The 19,863-nt window shown below is 38.1% G+C and overlaps 2 protein-coding genes, 1 non-coding gene and 1 pseudogene across 4 annotated transcripts; 3 read left to right on the forward strand and 1 right to left on the reverse strand.

Annotated features, from left to right (window-relative positions):
* The first annotated feature begins 203 nt into the window (after positions 1–203).
* On the forward strand, positions 204–7,882 carry LOC145595162 (protein At-4/1 pseudogene; annotated as a pseudogene). Its single transcript, XR_014102920.1, has 2 exons — positions 204–939; positions 7,598–7,882. The product of XR_014102920.1 is annotated as a protein At-4/1 pseudogene (transcript).
* LOC145596158 (60S ribosomal export protein NMD3-like) lies at positions 2,195–3,545 on the reverse strand. The gene is made up of 2 exons (XM_081652581.1): positions 2,724–3,545; positions 2,195–2,629 (listed from the first exon to the last, which is right to left on the reverse strand). The coding sequence occupies exons 1-2, from the start codon at positions 3,543–3,545 to the stop codon at positions 2,195–2,197; spliced, it is 1,257 nt and encodes a 418-aa protein (XP_081508707.1).
* A 275-nt stretch (positions 7,883–8,157) lies between the features above and the next one.
* On the forward strand, positions 8,158–8,372 carry LOC145596372 (small nucleolar RNA U3). Its single transcript, XR_014103214.1, has one exon. It is a non-coding gene; the product is annotated as a small nucleolar RNA U3 (small nucleolar RNA).
* A 2,181-nt stretch (positions 8,373–10,553) lies between these two features.
* Positions 10,554–14,706, forward strand: LOC145595161 (glucan endo-1,3-beta-glucosidase-like). The gene is made up of 4 exons (XM_081651529.1): positions 10,554–11,115; positions 12,353–12,937; positions 13,569–13,872; positions 14,448–14,706. Exons 1-4 carry the CDS (start codon positions 10,660–10,662, stop codon positions 14,468–14,470), a joined length of 1,368 nt encoding a protein of 455 aa, XP_081507655.1. The 5' UTR covers positions 10,554–10,659; the 3' UTR covers positions 14,471–14,706.
* Positions 14,707–19,863: the final 5,157 nt, after the last annotated feature.

Consider the following 19,863-nt stretch of genomic DNA (forward strand, 5'->3'; position numbering starts at 1 on the left):
TCTCCTTAATATATGTGCCTAAATCAAACGCGTCAACTAAATAGAAACGGAGGAAGTATTAAGTATACTCCCGTATTACAAAAGTCCATGTTAATTCCTTTTTTTAAAAAAAAAAAAAAGTTCCATGTTAATTAGTAGTAATTGACCGAAAAGCCCATACTGCTTCCCTTCAAAAAAAAGAAAAGCCCATACTGCTATTAAAAATGGCGGCAACGAGCGATTAAGAAATGGAGAAGTTACTCTCCCTCGCTGATCAAATCTCCAATGATTTCGAAAATGGCATCAATGAAATCCAAACCCTAAAATCCAACTTCAATGCCGAAATCAATCATCGTCAATCTCTCGAGCTCAGCTGCTCCACTTTGAAGAGAGATAATGAGCGATTGAAGCACCTTCATCTCGAAACCCTAAATAATCTTATGCTTCAACTACAACACAGAGGAAAATCTCACAATTTGAAGGAAGAATTGCAGAAATTAACTACCGAATCATTCAAAATTGCAAAAGATCATCGGAAATCTGTTGAATCATTGAAGCAAAATCACGAGGAAGAAGTTAGGGTTTTGGAAGCTCAAATTGAGGAGATTTCGCGCCAAAAATCGGCGGATGAAGCAACAATTTATCAGCTGCATCATGAGCTGATTTCGTTACGGAATCGATTGAAGGATGTGGAGGAGAAGAGTCTAGTAGAGATTGAGGATCTGAGAGATTGTATATTTGCAGAGCAGGAAGAGAAGAAGGAATTGAGTAAGAAAGTTAGGGATCTGGAGAAGGAATTGCTCTTTTCGAAGACGAAAGCGGCTGATCAACAGTTTTCTTCGTCAGATAAGCAGATGGATTTGCTGAAGCAGAAGATGATGAAATTCAGGAGAGAAAATGAAGCTCTTAAAAAACAGCTCATTGCTTCTAAACAGAGCTAAAAGAGGATACTTCAAATAGGTAAACAATCAATAAACATTTCTTTGTTTTGGATATGAAATTTTGTTTACTGGTTTATGGAGCAATATGATCATATTATTCACATATACTATTGTTGTGCAAATTTGAATACATATCCTGGAATTGTTAGATACTCCGTAATTCGTACATTGGTAGTTTGAAATGACGAGTAATAGTGCATTGATACTTTAACGATATAAGGAATCAAAAGGAATCTGATTAGATAGATACAATGAAATAAATGGAGTACTACACTACTACTTATGTGCCAATTGGTTTTTCTAGCATATGTAGGGACTAGATAAGATGTGTATTCACGGCCATTAGTATGCTGTGTAACAACAAGCCTATAGTTTGGTGTTTGTTTTCTTTATATGTTGATCCATCATGCTTTTAAAATACGAGTACATCTTAATTTTGTACAAGTACTAGTATCTAGGATATGTTGGATCTAAGATGACTTAACTCCAGGACTCGTAGATGTCTGTATCATGAAGTCTTGTATCACGTATCAACTGTAATTGCTGTTACGATTGGAAAATATCTATTAGTTGGTTCCTTTTGGTGTCAGCCTGTTTAGGAAACACCCCACTTATTCATTTAATGTAAACAAAAAGGATGGGGGAACGAGGGGAAATAAGAGAAAAAGAGGGTTGGCTTGCCTGTGTTCAGTCAATGACTTTAGGAGGCCAAAGTGAAGGGATGCCTGCTTAGGTATTAGGTGCAAGCGTTGTTGTTGTGGATCTAGCTTCTCAAGTTTCACAATCCGTTTATTACTTTAGGACCGTGTATCTATTTTTATACCCGAACCTGCAGCCTAGTTTTCACCTTGAAAAAAGTTTCTCTGCCCTGTGTACGTAGAGGGTCATCGCAAAACCTAGGGTGATTGCAAGAGCCTCATCCCTGAAAGCTAATATAAACTTGATATAAATGAGTAAATAAGGGCTCTGTTGAGTCCAAAACTCTAACTCTGTTGGTGAATTTCAGGCCATCTGCATTTTTTTGCAGTTAACTTTATTATTATTATTATTATTATTATTTTGTTCCTTTCTGGTTAGACAGTTAAAAGCATCTTCTAATTGTCATTCGGCATTCTAAGCTAAGGATGCAGTGCAGGAATTTATATAGCTTGCACGAAACTTAACTTATTGTTCATTTAAACAAAAATTAACAAATTCACTCACACAATGCATTTGAAAGTTCGCAAACATATCCTACAATATAATTGAAATCTAGATTAGAGATTTTTAGCTTCTCAATCACTCAAATCAAGATCAGCAAGCAATTCTTCCAATTTAAGTTCTGAATTATCTAGCTTCATAGATACCTCTTCAGAGGTTTGATTTTCACCTTCTCTGTCATTCAATGACAAATTGAACATCGCTTCTGGATTCTTCTCTAAATCTCCCAAGAACTGTTGATATTCTGGACTTGCCTTCTTCTGCCTAGTAACCTTAATATGCAGCTTTGCTGCTGCATATTTCTTCTTAATCAGAACAACATTTGGCAGTATATCCACACAGTCCTCCATTTCAACATCAGCAGAATAATTCGTACTGCACAATTCGTAACCAAGAACATAATCCCCACGCTTCAAAACATTACCAAGATGAGTTTTAACCAAAGATTCTGTACCATTCTTACCAATATCTGAGACCCGTGCAACTCGTACATTTGCTAAAGAATATAACTGTCCACTCAAAAAAAAAAAAAAAAAAAAAAAATAAAAATAAAAAAAAAATAAAATATAACTGTCCACTCAAAATGATCTCCACATCTAAAACTTTGTACTCCACTAGTTCACTACTAGTCTTTAGAGGCTCAAAAGGTTCCTTCCAAAAATCTTTGCCATGTATCTGACACTGAGTCAGTGTTAAGGGATCTAGAACTCTAATAAAATTATAGGAAGATATACAAATACCTAAAGGTCCAACATGATGTGAAGCAATGAGACTTTGAGGGAGATGTATAAGATCATTCGGGTAAATAGGCCAGATCACAGCTGAGATGTACCAAATCTCGGTATGATTATTGCTGTTAGGATCAGAGGAATTAACAAGTTTCTTGCGAAATTGATCAGGCTTAATAGGTCTTTGTGTAGCGAGGAAGTTGTACAAATTCTCGGCATCTTTTCTAGTAGCAAATAAGAAATCCACTCCTTGATTTGCAATCTTCATCTTCTTAATGTTGAAAAGTGTTGGTTGTGTGGTCAGCACACGTAACTTTATAGCTCGAAGAGTTTTGTCTTGAGAAGCGTACTGTCTAAGTTGCACAACATAGCTCAGTTGTGTTTCATCAATTAAATCTGAACAAGAAGGACAATTCATATAAGCTGGTGTAAACACAACATCACACTTTCTTTCTAGCTTCGAACCATCAGGGCCTTCGAATTGGACCTTTAAGACGGGTGAGATGTCCGTGGAATGAGCCTTCGGTTGCACAAGCCAAGCATCGATCAACATCAATTGAAGTTCACGAAAATAGAAACCGAGCTTCTCCAGAAGAAATCTTATTAGTGATATGGAAGATGATTCTCCCGGAGGGAATTTATGCCAACTACTTTTTGTTCCTGTATATGAGTAGCTTTGAGAAACTTGACAATGCATGATAATATAAAATCTTGGTAATTTTTTAGTAGGATCTTCGGAGGGTCTATAACTCTTGCACTCATGGATTTTTGTGTCACTTTGGGAGAAGAAGAAGCCACAACCTTTACAGCATGATGTGATCTCAGTAATATCCCGTCGGTTCACCGTCCATGTTTTTCCTTGCTCGTCACTGACTGCGGATCGAATCGAATCGAAGAACAAATTAGGAAGGGGAAAGAAAAACACATACACAACAATAATTACTATCAAATTATCAACGTTCTATGGACGTCATGATATCCTTACTCAACACTTCATTGGAGGTACAACTTATGAAAATAATTGTACCCACAAATTAAATTAAACAATAACTAACCACAAGTTCACAACAATTTGTTTAACTTATTCACAAAACTTTATAAAAATGTATTCTTTACTCAAATAAATTAATCTAAACAAAAAAAAAAAAACCTAAAAAAAAAAATTAGGGTTTAGTAAGACAAAAAAATAGTACGTAGTATATATACAAAAAAAATAAAAATAAAAATAAAAAATACCTTAATCATTCTATCAACATTATCGACGTTGCGTAGAAACTGAGAGAGTGATATATTGAGGGAAATTTGTTTCTTAGAACGAAGTTGAGATATCGTCATTGACTTAATCTTCTTCTTGATGGTTTTATTTCTATAGTTAACAAAATAGCCAGTTTTTTTATTCCTATTTTTCATTGTTGAATGGGTGATTAGTTGCTAATTCGCAATTTTGTGCTATGGTTTAATTTTTTAGGGTTTTTTCTTTTGGGAAAAACTAGGAATGTAAGTCTATTGCGGGTATGCGGGTATATAAGGGGTAATCAGTTTTAATGATATGCAGTCTAAGGCGGTAAAATATAAGTAATTATCTTCTGTTTCTTAAAATTTGATAAATACGAATAAATTTCAATTTTTAATAATTTAATGGTAGGTTAATTTCTAATTAGTTTAATGACTTTATTATCCCTTCGATTGACGGAGTAATTCTTCTATAACCTTTCATTAAAAAAAGAAAGATTAAGTGCTTCGAAAAGAAAAGAAAAGAAAAGTAGGAATAAGGGTATTAAGGATTTCAGGAAGCTTTATATTTATAGATTATTTATTTATTTATTTACGGGGATTGTTTATAGATATCAGTCTTCAATTCTATGATATAATAATGGTAGCCTAGACAAAAATAATGGTAAAATCACGTCTGTTCTTGATCGGTTGAGGAAAAACTGAAAAACTACTACCATATTAACTTGGCTTTGTAGTACTTGTGTACGATTTGGATTTCATTCTTGTACCTGTGATTATAAATGTGATGTATGCAGCATGAGGTGCACGTAAATAGAACGCTGGAGACTAGACAAGATTATCAATCCATAAATTCAATTAAGAACTCAGATACATTATTTCTTATATAACAGTAGGGTCAATAGCCCACAGCAACCAAGCACACTTATTACACTTTTATTCAACATCCAAGTAACAAAGACAGTAAACAAATTGTGGAAATAAACAACAAATCTTTGACATTTTTCTTAATTGTTTGTAGAAAAAGTAGAAGATAAACCGTATTAGGGAGAGTGACTTATGATTATGAAGCTAGGGCACTAGGTATGATGGTGGAGACTTTAGCTTTAATTAGTAAGGAGGTGGAGACTTGTAAGAGTACGAGGGTGAGTAGTAGTATGGTTTAGGAGAGTAGTAGTATGAAGGGGACTTGTCATATGAAGGAGCCTTGTAGGGTTCGGGGGATTTGTAGTCATATGAAGGGGACTTGTAGGGTTCAGGGGATTTGTAGTCATATGAAGGGGACTTGTAGTACGAAGGGGACTCATAGGAGTATGAAGGGGATTTGTAGGGTGGTGGAGATTTGTAGTATGAAGGAGACTCGTAGGAGTATGAAGGGGACTTGTAGGCTGGTGGAGACTTGTAGTCGTATGAAGGGGACACATAGGAGTATGAAGGGGACTTGTAGGCTGGTGGAGACTTGTAGTCGTATGAAGGGGATTCATAAGAGTATGAAGGGGACTTGTAAATTGGTGGAGACTTGTAGTATGAAGGGGACTCATAGGTGTATGAAGGGGCCTTGTAAACTGGTGGAGACTTGTAGTATGAAGGGGACTTGTAAGCTGGTGGAGACTTGTAATATGAAGGGGACTCGTAGGAGTACGAGGGTGAGTAGGTGCCATATTCATAGGGTGGTGGAGACTTATATTCGTATGGAGGGGATTTGTAGGAGTATGAGGGAGAGTAGGGTGGTGGGGATTTGTACACGTATGAGGGTGAGTAGTATGGTGAGGGTTTGTATTCGTATGAATCTGCAGCTACGTTAGTAAACAGTGGAAGCAATGCGAAAGCACAGACAAAATTAATAAGCAAGAAATTTGCCATTGTGTATGTTGTGCTGAAAATTTCAGCTGCCTGCACTCCTTCACTCTGATTATTTTCAAGTTACTTGTTAATCTTTGTGTGCAGGTTAAGAATGTTGCTTCAAAATTTAAAGATTGTACTCGTTTATATAGTTAACATATCATGCAACTTGAAGGATTTGATTAATTCCAGAGGAAAATTTCAAACTTCAAAAACATCTATCACAGCTGATCACACACCCCTACTTGAATTTTTAGATTAGTGTAACTAGTCATCTTACTTTCGCGTTACATTAGGAAACATTTTTAAAGAAATTGTCAAGTTGAGTACTTGTTTTCTTTTTTTTTTTCCTTTCTTCTTTGCTCATTTACTATGTCATAACTAGAACTAATTAGAGATATTATACCATATCTGGAATCGGTCTGTGTAATGAACATCATGATTATGACCCTGAAACATTGAACACTTATTTTCAATTTTATTTTGGTCAGAAGGGGAATTAGTATGCTGATCCCATCCTTTAGAGTAAATTAAATTAATTGCTACTTACTGTTTGAATTTTTCTCATATGTAAACATTACTGTGATCAGTAGATTTAGCCTTTTGTTGATGCAAAGGTTATTTGACTAGGTACTATTATTAGAACTGGTCTTGTGACCATGTAATTGATGTAAATTATGCCGTGTGAACTGAAGTGTTGCTTACAAATGGTAAATTATGACCAATATATGTACGTACTTGCTCTGTTTACTGGTTCTACGATTCTACCATATTGATATTTCCCCGGTGTTTTGTTAATTCATCATTTTGACCAATAATATCTTTAACTATAATCTATTACGGAGTAGTAATTTTAGTCTGTTTATATGGCATGGTTATAGCCATAGTTCAAAGAACTCTCTTCCCTCAATTCTGCAACTTATCACGTTGTCTGACAGAAGATGCCTGGATCTCTTCAGGGGCCTGATCATACCATCCTAGACAATGTGCAGTAGACATGCATACAGAGTATTATTTATATTTTATTAGTAACTAATTAATGCAAATCAGTTGAATGTTTGTTACCTTTGCAAGACCTAACAAATCGTAGCTCCTAGAAACTTCATAACAATATGCTTACATTCATCAGTATGTACTTTACAAGAATGATAAGCCTGTGGTACAACGAATGATTAAAAAAATTTCATTTGAATGCGTAGCTTAAGATATTGATCCTCTTTTAATGTTTTTCTATCAAAATAAGATTTTATATATCTTATTAGCAAGTCATCATAAATTCATTATACGTATTTGCCAAATAAGATTGGTTTCTCAAAATCAATTTCTTACAGAGTTACAGGATGAACAGAACTGCCTGCACTGACAATGCTTCCCCCCCCATTACTTTATTGTTACCAATGACTGTTCTGAATGTTTGATCAATTGATATCTGTATTGATTTTGTTCTGCCTGTCTGTACTCTGTTGTTTATGATTCTTATGAACTACTTCGTTTGTTAAGACTTCTTATTTTGGCTCAAGTTCTTGTGCTGGAAACATAACATTCCAACAATGTATTGACACTTAAAACATTCATGTTGGATCAAAAAAATGGAAGACATTGATTTTTGAGCTAAAATTTCCGTAGATCTTTGTCCTAAGGACTGATACTGACTTACTGAGTACTTTATTTCAGGCCTTGCAGTAATGTTAGTATGTCTAATTCAATAGCTAACAACACAGCAGACTAAATTGCCAAAATATAGTGCACAACTGCACAAAGGATCTTCTAGGTTGCATTAGCTCACGAGTATGGTGCAGCCATGGACTGAGGTTGGGATTGGAGAGACGAGTCCCCAAAATCGCCCTAAATTTCTAGTTGCTGTCAGTCCATCTCAATTCACAAAGTAACTGTTTGATCTCGATTGAGGCAGCCTATCAAAAAGGTATGTTTTATCAGTGGATATCTATAATGTTGATCTTGACAACTATTAACAAGGATTACTAAATTTAATTGGTTAACGCGATGTGTTTAAACTCTAACTCCAACAATGTCAGCTTATTGATGATGAGACTTGTTATTGAAGTCCAATTTAGTCAGATATAATCAACCTTATGTTTTATGTTTCCTTATAGTTTTGCATAGATATTTACTTTCAACTTTTCAAGCAAGGACATAATTTTTGACAAATCCCACATTATTCTTTTACAAAGTATACACCGTGTTTATAAACACTTGAGCTGCGTATGATGGATACGACCTTACTTGAACAGGATCTGTTCTATAGGATCGTACCTCTGTATCCTTGAGTTCTAAGGAGACAGAAAACCAAGTCTGGTGGATGAATTATGACCGTGTGATCAGAGCGTGATTAACAGCTACCTTTGGTTCTTGGACCACTGGTGCCGTAGATGATCGTTCCCCGGCTACTTTGTGAGCTTGGGATGGTCACACGGTTGTCTGACAGACTCAACTCTTTTTTAGCCATCGCAGTTGCTGTCACTGCTAAACCATTTTTACTGAACTCAGAGAAGACTTGTAGTCTAGCTGGTGTTACACTGTTAATTAACTCCACACACCATCCAAAATGAACAACATTCCATCCAGAAATTGGTTAACAAACATAGTAGTTGCCATATGAGAATGATTACATTTTGCGTCGCACTACATGTGGTTTCACTTTGGTTTAACTTCACTTCGATTTTGTGAAATATGAGCTCAAATATTATACACTAATAGATACGAGAGAAGAGAAGAACTACTGATGAGCCAAAAGGTGTGACTATTAGAACATAGGACATCTAATAACAGAAAACTTGTCATGAATCCTGATAATTTCTTTGTCCCACATCGGTATTTTATGTAATAATATACATATATATATGGACCTGTGTTGCTCTCAACAGCTTTTTGGTCAAACTTTGACATAACATGTTATGGGCCGCTCAGCCCATCTGTAAACAATACTATACACTTGGCCCAAGCCCAATCGACAGATGTTCGTGTGAAACTTGATTGATTCCTAGTTTCCTACACGTAAATCCAAGTATCCAAATATCTGTTGCCAACCGTGTTATCCCAAATTACTTCTAGATTGGATAATCTCATCAACAACCTTGCAATTTACCGTGTTTAGTTCGTGTATTCTGATGAGATGATTTCTTTGCGTCGTCTATTGCCAACATTTATGCCTCATCCAAAATCCACAATGTTGCTTATTTCTCCCAAGGTTTGACTAGTCACCTTAAACTAATTTAAGACTCGTACAAAATTGTTTAAATTACTTTGAAACTAAGAAAGAGTGAGTATATACTACAGAGTACTTTCTAATCATGGGTTTTAAGGTTACTTCAAGTTCCTTAATTCCCGTGTAAATTATGAAATTGGAATGTAATTAAAGGACGGAGGGAGTATTACGAGTAGTACTTATATACGGATTAATATTAACAATAAACAATTATGCACTACATATGTTTTTGGATTACTTACTATACCCAATATTATGCACAGCACTTGTACACAAATGACATATATGCTAATGTACATATGCTTAACTGAGAGAACATTACCAATACTCCTATTGTCCTAGGTACATTGTACAATATACTCTTTGTATTATTTTTATATGAACTATTATCTCATATATTTGTTGTTTAAAACAAAAGCTATTTTTGTATGAACTAGTGTGGAAATTGATAATATTCTCAGAAGCTCATTTGAAAGAACGTAGTTGCTAGCTTGCTTAGTGCTTTGCTAGCGAATTAGTTTAATGATTACTTAAGCTCCCTAAAATGTGAAATTTATTATATAATACTTCTAGTTAATCATTACTTAATTAACTTTAACTTCATTAGCGTTCTAACTAAGTTATCTCAAATTTCTTCAACTTTTTGAACGTTAGTATAATTCTATGTTTTCAATTGGGAGTTGAGGACACCTGTAAATCTGTAATCATACATCAATTAAACTATTGTCCTTAAGATCTATAAACAGAAAAAAGTAACTTAATTTAATGAACTTTATTCTTTTTTTTTTTTTTTTTTGAAGCCTAATGAACTTTATTCTTATTCTAAAGTAAAGCACAAATTATTCAATCTGCCTTTTGCCAACGGTCTAAAAAACGAATATGCACACCCAAAAAAAAAATCACATGCTAAGAACATCCAACAGACAACAGTCCGCCACTAACGACGGAAACCTTTACTATAATAGTCAACACGGTGATCTAATTGGTTGGACCCCACAAAACGAGTTTGTGATATATTGAAAGATTTTGTCACCAAATTTGCCACTTTTTTTGTCCCATAAATAAAAGTAAAAAAAAAAAAAAGCATGTGAGGTCGGTTTTATATTTCTCTCGTACCCATATGTCGTAAATTTCATACTCGTACATTATTTTATAAATAGAATTAGGACATGTGTACGATAAATCACAGTTAAATCCTCCGTATTACTCATGACTCATGAGAAAATCTACATGTCCGTTACATAAAAATCAAATAAATTAAACAAAACAAGGGAAAAAAAGAGAACCAATGACATAGGATTCCATGGAAGACAAAACAAAAAAAAAAAAAAAAAGGAAAATATAGTAAATGGTAAAAAAGACAAAAGAAAAGACAGCTAAAACAAAGTTGGGTGTGTTTCCACCTTGATTCCCTCCTAGCCTCTCCTACTCAAAATATATTTATACCTTCCTTATCCCACAATAACATCTTTCTCCCAAAGTTTTAAACTACAATCTATCATAACCAACCATGAATCCCCTATTCAACCTTCTCATCATATTCTCTTTCCTCCACTTTAACCTTCACCCCGCCGTCGCATGGAACGTCGGAGTGAATTATGGTACACTAGGGGATAACCTTCCGCCACCTGCTCAGGTGGCGGAATTCCTCAAAACCAAAACATCAATCAATAGGATCAAATTGTTTGATGCCAATTCCGATATTGTGAAGGCATTCGCTAACTCGGGTATTGACGTGACAATTACCGTGCCTAATGGTGAGATTCCGAACCTTGTGCAACTTCCTGGTGCACAACAATGGGTTGCTACGTATGTTACACCGTTTTATCCACAAACAAATATTATAAGAGTTCTTGTTGGTAATGAGGTCCTTCATTGGGGCCCACAAAACCTCATTGATAATCTTGTTGCTGCTATGCGTACCCTTCATCAAGCCCTCGTACAAGCTGGTCATAACCATATTCAGGTATGTACATTCTTTTTTTGGAGGTTACTTTATGGCTTTTCAATTGCTTGTTTAAATGGTTAATTGTGGTTTTGGTTAATAATGGTAGTTATTAATGTGGTTAGTTCAAACGTACCAAAGATGATGTTTTATTTTCTTAGTGTTGAATAATTAATGTATTTATGAATCATGAATGCATATATGTAGCCTTATTGAGTAATGAATCATGAATTCAAGTCTGCAATGTTGCAGACTATCATGAGAATGGGAAATACAGCTATTCATTTAGTTGCAACTTGCAAGCAGTTGCCCATTTAGTTGTAAGTCCAAAGTTATGTTACTCGTAAAGTCGTAATAGTATGTTTTGTGTTAATTTGTGACACGGTGTTGGGTTACGAATTACCCGTGTTGGTTACAGATTTAAAGCGGGCTTGAAATTTGAATTTATTTGGCGGATCTTGATTTGACTTAATAAGTTCGCCCCATGAAAATATAGATTAGAAAAAAAAAAAGTGTTGATAATATGGGAGGTGATGAAATGAGGCTCTATAATCTATACTTTGTAAGAACCACACAATTCAAACCATAATGGTGAAGCAGGGTTGCAGGGCAAAACAGACACCCCAAGTCCCCAGCACCCTGGCCCTCTTTGTGCAGTATGAATGCATGATTGCTTAAATTCTGTTCAAGGATATGCTAATTTAACAATTGGATGAATCTGCACCACATTTCAATTGCATTTTCTTGGCAAGCTCAAATTAATCTCCTAATACCAATAATAGTCAAGTTGATTAATTTGGGATGTGTGCAAAATGTTACTCGTATCATCTTATAAACGAAGTACTCGTAATTCGTAATTTTATTGTATGTAGTGTACTACTCCGTATTAAGAAGTCGTGTATACAAACGGCCCAACTATTACAATAGATTACTCCGTATTTTGTAAAAGAACTACTCCGTAAAACATATCATATCGTTAATTATTACTCCGTATGAATTGGGACTTTGTGACAAAATAACACAGTAACACTAAATCTAACATTAAACTTTGTGACCAATCAATTAAGCCAATTACTGTTAATTTCTTGTGAAATGATGCATGAATTTTACATTAGGCTCTGCTTTAAAGTAATGCCAAGTATATGAACATGAATTTAAAAGATTGCTGAATTGTGGTAGTGAATTAATTTAGCTAAAACTTTGCTTTTCTAGAGAAAATGGATAAAAAACTCATTTTATGCTCTGCTATGAACTACAGGTCTCTTCTCCTCATTCTTTGGCCATCCTAAGCAGGTCACAGCCCCCTAGCACAGGCCGTTTTCGACCCGGATGGGACAAGGGTGTGTTAGCCCCAATGCTCCAATTCCTCCGCGAAACCAAGGCTCCTTTCGTCGTAAACCCCTACCCATACTTTGATGTTTATCCTAAGAACGTCAACTTCTGCCTCTTTAAGAGGAATAGAGGAAGGTTTGATAGGTACACCAAAAAGATGTACTACAACATGTTTGAGTCTCAGATGGATGCTGTCTACTCTGCCATGAAGGCCTTGGGCTATGCAGATGTTGGCATTGTGATCGGCGAGACTGGTTGGCCTAATGTTGGTGAGTCTTTCCAGACTTGGGTCAACCCTGCAGATGCTCAGACCTTTAACTCGAGACTGGTTATGGCTGTTAACTCGGGCAAAGGAACACCTTTGATGCCTGGCAGGAAGTTTGAGACTTACATTTTCGGGCTGTTTACTGAAAACCAGAAGCCTGGACCTGTTGCTGAGAGGAACTTTGGTTTGTTTAGGCCTGACTTCACACCTGTCTATGATATTGGTGTTCTGAAGAATGGACAAAAGGTTAGTAACCTTCATCAGTAATGTTTTCTTCCTTGCTGTTTTTATGCGATTCTAAGACCGACTCTAAGAAGCAATTTAGTCCTTTCTTTCCATGTAGTAGACTGTTAAATTTTCTTACTGTGACTCGTAGCTTAAATCTCAGTTTTATGAACCAAGAATAGCAGGATTTTGTTCATGATATGCTTGCTTAGTTTATTTATCTTTGGATATATTACATTTGATACGTGATCAATATGTCCTAAAGAACAATCATGATAAACTCTGTCACACTGAAACATATAGAGATACACCTTGAGTCAGACTTGACCATTACATTCATTTTTCGTGTATTATGGGTTCTTTTGAAGTGAAATGAAGAGACTTATATAAAGGAGTTAAATGTGTGTGAAATATATAGAGATACACCTTGAGTCAGACTTGACCATTACATTCATTTTTCGTGTATTATGGGTTCTTGAAGTGAAACAAAGAGACTTATGTAAAGGAGTTTAATGTGTGTGAATGATGTTGTACTTCGACTATCCTTCTGAGTTCTGACCCTCTTATCATGTCTGAAGTTATTTATAGTTTTGAGTCGCAATATAGCATAAGATATATTAATCTAAATATTTGGTGTTTCCTTGGCTTGCAGGCTCAGACGCGCCCTAATCCTGTTGGACCACCAAAATCGGCTGCTCCAGCTAGACCTGGCCCTGCTAAAGGATGGTGTGTGCCTAAACAACAGGCCACTGATGCACAACTGCAGTCCAACATCAACTACGTCTGCAGCCAAGGAGTTGACTGCAAACCCATTCAACCCGGTGGTGCATGTTACAACCCAAACAACGTTAGGTCTCACGCAACATACGCCATGAACGCATTTTACCAGACCAAGGGTCGCCAGCCCTACCAGTGCGACTTCTCCCAGACTGCTCTCATCTCCAACCAGAATCCAAGTAAGTATTAAGGCTCCTCTATACATTTCTTATGTGCTAATTAATAATGACATTTTAATTTCTGGTTCCGATTAGCCTAATCTGAAGATGTTTAATGGATTCCTAATGATTAAAACCGATTTAAGCTAGTTTTGTTGTTAGTCAAGACTAAGGGTCTGTTCTCATTGACTGAACTAAACTGAACTGAAATGAATATTATATAAGAGAATGAAATTAGAAGCGGAGCTGAACTGAGCTGGGCTGAACTGAACTGAATTAAACTGAATTTCAACGTAAGAGAACAAGGCCTAATTTTTGATCGATTTACTAGTTTACTTGTCATATGTAGCCGGCCTAGCGATTAAAATTAATTTCTACTTAATAACTGAATTTTACAATTGACTTGAACAAGACCTTAAACATGCTATCACATCAAAGATTTGCTATCTTTAAGTGTTCTGTCTTCTGATGTGCAAGCACACCTTGCATTCTAATAGACTTAATGCGTAATCTTCGTGATTTCGATGTAACAAGCTTAAACTTAAGATCTTGCATCCTGGTCTCCATTGAACTAATTGATGTGTTCTTTTTTGCAGGTTATGGTACATGTAAATTTTAATCTCTTAAAGAACAGTAGGCAAAATGAAGTCAGGGGATTTGGACCAGGAGGTCCCTTAAACAAGATTTTTTATTCTTGACCCATTGACAAAATAATTGTGTAGTCTAGCACTCTCGTTGATGGTCACTAATTAGCATAATGATTTATCATTTACGGTGTGTAAATTATGTATGTTTTAATCGATTAAAATTATGACATTTCATTATATATTTGATTTAGTGGTTACACTTTCTCTAGTCCCTCGTTCATCTCCAACTACAACGTATCCAAAATATGGAATACTAGTATTATTTTTACATTAATACCATAATGCCCAACATTCATGTGAGGGTTCGGGAACCCTCAAAACTACTACCAAACGTAATTTTTATTATGTTACGATAAGTGTTGTAACTCTTTAACTATTGATTGTCTCAAATCTAATCCAAATAAAGAGGAAAGCTAAGGCAAAGGGGTGGGGGATTGATGTTTTCTTAGTGAGAACTAATCAAAATTTGAAATTATCAAATTTCATAGTTTTAGTTTTAAATGAGTACCAAGTTGCTAGATTAATATTCAATTGAATTGACTAAATCAAGAAGATGGAGATGTGTAAACAATCTTGGAGGGACAGGAAACCTTCCTTAAGAATCTAAATTAGTTTGGGTGAACTGATTGATTGAAGGCAACGGAAACTTCAGCTTTAGGAAACCATCTTCTCCCAAAAGACATTATGCTACTAGTCGATATTGTACTAATTAAGCTTACTTGTCTCTCAAACAAGGACTAGCAACTTTCACCAAACTTTTGTCTGTTTGTTTCTTGGCAAACCAGGCTGTTGTAACATCTACCATGACCCTAACTTCATGTATCAATCTAAATTGGATTTTGCAGCGCCTATTTAACATTAGGTCGGGTATATTATACACACGTACATTTCACAAATGAGTCTTATGTATGTGTTGCCTAGGCACTGTTGGAGTGTACCTTTCTGTAGGTATACAAATGTATATGTATGGGATAATACCGACAACATAGCCGTTTGGCCGATAAACACCTTAAATGTTACAAATTATATGTACAATTACTAAGCTAGCTTAGCATCCACAATAGCCGGTTTTTCGGCCACGTGGAGAGTAGCTTAAAACCACGCAGGCACCTGCCACCTATAAGGTCGGTGCGCCACCTATAGGGGTGTGTGGCACCTGCTTGGTTATCCCCCTATATATACCCAGCCACATTTTCATATTAAAGGGACAATCTCAATCTCTCTCTCTACACCTCTTTCTCTCTCTTCAAACCTTCTTCCTCAGTTTACTAACTTTAGCATCGGAGCGGTTATTCCCGGATAACCCCCGGGCTAAGTTATCTGTGTTGACTGTGCAGGTATCAAATTGGACGGTAAACCTTTACCAACCCCCAAGACATCTCGGTATCGGAACTCACCCGGAACAATTGGCGCTAGAAGGAGGGGGTAATAACTTCTATCGTCCAAAAAAGACCTCCCACAGTCATGGAAGGAAATACCGAAACTACACCCATCCCAGAATCAGAAAACCGGAATTTTGATAGCGGCATCCTGGCAACTGCTGGCAACAGGGCCGTAAACACTATACCGGAAATAACGGTGGAGGATGAAACCCACCTTCTTTATAAGGATACGGTAAACATACCGCTAACACCGGAAAGAACCCAAGCTACCCCGGATCCCTGGGGAGAGTTTACTCCGGAAGAGTTAGAGATAACGGCCAAAGTCATGCAGGCAATGTCTCGAAAAAGGAAAGAGGCCGGGATTGCGGCCACGAGAGAACCACAAAGAAGGCCGACACCGCCTGTAATTACCAACCTTGAAGATCGGTTCAATCAGGCCGAACAGCAGCCTCAGCCACAACCACCACCGCGTGAGGTGGTGATGCCCTCTGAACGACAGGTCACAAGAACTGCGCAAAGGGAGGAATCAGAATCATACCGACAGGAGGCCAGTAGCGGGCCGCCGAGGCACTTAGCCAGGGCCATCATCCGACTAAAAACGTCTCCCTTTACGCAAGGGGTCCTTGATCAGCAAATGGAAAAAATAAAAATGCCGGCGTGTACCTATGACGGCAAGGGTGATCCAAAGAGGTATGTAGCGGCCTTTGAAAGCCATATGCTGCTGTATACCGATACTGACGCGGTATGGTGCAAGGTTTTCCCTACAACGCTGGTAGGGGCTGCCTCAGATTGGTTCACTAATCTCCCACCTGGGTCTATCGACTGTTTTGAGACCCTTGTTGAGATGTTCACAAGTCAGTATGTGAGCAACAGTGCAAGACAGAGAACCTCAGGGGAACTTATGTCTATCAGACAAAGAAGGGACGAATCACTGAGAGATTTCGTTCGGCGTTTCAATAATGAAGCTAATACAATTCCAAAATTACAGCAAGAGATAGCCGTTATGGCTTTGATGAGTGGTCTAGCCGACAGTGATTTTAAGAGATACATGGCGCGGAAATCCTTCCCCAACCTGGGGATAGCTTTCAGCAAAGCTCATGAGTATATCAAGAGCGAAGAACTTCTGAAAGCAGGCAACCAGACTGTTTCGGCAGACTCATCTCGGCGACAAAACACGTATGTACCAGTAGAAACCCCGGTGGAAGGGGTTAGAAGGCAGAACCCACAAAAAGCGAATAGACCTGCCAGAGGTCTGGGACGGTACAACAATTATACTCAACTGAACACACCAAGAGCCGCTATTTATTCAATAAACCAGCACAAGGAAGATTGGACCCGGCCGGCACCAAAGATAACGAAGGGCCGAGATATAAAGAAATATTGCATGTTCCACAAAGATGTCGGCCATTATACCGAAGAATGTATCCAGTTGAAAGAAAACATTGAAGACCTTATTAGAAAGGGACACCTCTCCCAATACCGGTCTCAGGGGGGAACTAGCCGACAATCAGCACCATTGGCCCGACAAACCGAATATCGAAAGCAAGGGGACCTGTCAACACAAGATGACACCTATCGTCCAGGCCATACCGATTCTTATCGGCAAGGTACTGCACCTCCTGGACGTAAGATAACCATAGAAGTAATTACCGGAGGGCCCGTGCATGGGGGTTCCGTTAGCGGTGCAAAGAAAAGCTTGTCGAAATTCAAGCATGTGGTGAACGCTTTAGGAGTAGATGAACGACCTCGACCCGCGACAATGCCACGAGTATCATTCTCCGAGGACGATGCAAAGGGTATAGTTTTTCCTCATGACGACCCGTTAGTGTTGATATTGGCAATTAATGGGTGCAACGTCAAGCGCGCGTTGGTAGACGGGGGCAGCTCGGCCAACATTTTGTTCGCAAGAGTGTTTGATGCGATGATGATAGGTCGAAAGTACCTAACGCCGGTGTCGTACCCGGTTATCGGTTTTAACGGGTCAACAGTTAGACCCGAGGGAAGTATAATACTGCAAGTAAGAATTGGGGAGGGACCGATGGCACGGGACGTGATGACAGAATTCCTGATTGTAGACGTGCCGTCAGCATACAACGTTATTATAGGTAGGCCATTGATTCATGATGTGCAAGCAGTGGTATCGACATATCACCTCACGATGGTTTATGTGTCCAATTTCGGCAAAGCAGAGCGTATCCGAGGCAGTCAGACAACGGCAAGAGAATGCTACGTATCGACATTAAAGCAACCTGGCCGACAAAGTCCAGCGAGCTTGCACAATCAAAAAAGAGAGCGATCCCCCTCTACCCAAGATTTGGCAATGACGAATTTTGACACAAGGCCCGTAACTGTGCGGAGACCGCTGCCAGGAGGAGAAACAATTGATGTCGAATTGCAGCCTGGAGTTGCCAATCGTACAGTGAAGATAGGCTCCGATATGGATAGCGATATGCAATGCCACTTGATTGAACTCTTGAGAGAGAATGCAGATGTTTTCGCATTCTCGGCCGACGAAATGCCAGGTATTCACCCAGATGTAATGGTGCACAAGTTGAATGTTGATAGGCGAGCTAGGCCGGTACGACAGAAGAAAAGGAACTTTTCAACAGAAAAAATTGAAGCGATACAAGCAGAAGTGAACAAGTTGTTAGCGGCTGGTTTTATAGAGCCGTGCACATATCCGGAATGGTTAGCCAATGTTGTAATGGTTAGAAAGCCATCAGGAAAGTGGAGAATGTGCGTTGATTTTACCGATTTAAACAAGGCGTGCCCGAAAGACTGCTATCCCTTGCCAAGAATAGATCGACTGGTTGACTCCACGTCAGGCCATGCACTTTTAAGTTTTATGGATGCCTTTTCTGGATACCACCAAGTCAGCCTCTATCAGCCGGACCGAAACAAAGCGGCATTTATCACAGATGCCGGAGTTTACTGCTATAAAGCCATGCCTTTCGGGTTGAGGAACGCAGGAGCAACATACCAAAAACTTGTAGATAAAGTTTTCGCCGACCAAAAAGGAAGAAATGTCGAAGTTTATGTTGACGACTCCATTGTAAAAAGTCGTCTAGCTGCAGATCACATTAAAGACTTAAGGGAGACGTTCGACACTCTACGACATTATCGGATGAAGCTGAATCCCGAGAAGTGCGTGTTCGGAGTCAAGTCCGGAAAATTCTTGGGCTTTATGGTTAGCGAAAGAGGAATAGATGCTAATCCCGACAAAGTAGAAGCTATCCTCAGCCTTCCGCAACCGAGGTCAATTAAAGATATACAAAAGCTAACAGGCCGAATGGCGGCGTTAACGAGATTTATCAGCAAATCTGCCGACAAGGCTCTGCCATTTTTCGTAGTTCTACGGCAAAACAAGACTTTTGCTTGGGGGCCAGAGCAGGTCAAAGCATTAGAAGCCGTTAAGAATCATCTACGATCATTACCAACAATAGCAAGGCCGGAAACGGGGGAAACACTACAACTTTACATATCGGCATCCCCCAAAACGGTAGCAGCTGTACTACTAGTGGAACGGAAGAAAACGCAGATGCCTATATACTTCGTAAGCCACATGTTAAATGCTGCAGAACGACGATACCCCCTAGTAGAAAAAACCGCATATGTAGTCGTAATAGCGGCAAGAAAACTGCGACCGTACTTTGATGCACACACCATTGAGATTTTAACAAATCAACCATTAGAGAAATCTCTTCAAAAGATGGAAACCTCTGGCCGACTACTGAAATGGGCAATTGAGTTGTCGGAATATGCGCTGATCTATAAGCCCAGGGTGTCGATCAAGGCCCAGGCCCTGTCCGATTTTATAGTCGAGACCTCTTACAATGAAGAGGAGGAAGAAATCGGCATCTGGAAAGTGTCCGTTGACGGCTCTTCAGCCGCAACCGGATCTGGGGCCGGTATAATCCTTACTTCCCCACAGGAAGATATATTCGAATATGCAATTAGATTCACGTTTAAGGCATCCAATAATG

This window comes from Chenopodium album, chromosome 19 (assembly GCF_948465745.1).
Source record: "Chenopodium album chromosome 19, dcCheAlbu1.1, whole genome shotgun sequence".
Taxonomy (NCBI): Eukaryota; Viridiplantae; Streptophyta; class Magnoliopsida; order Caryophyllales; family Amaranthaceae; genus Chenopodium; species Chenopodium album.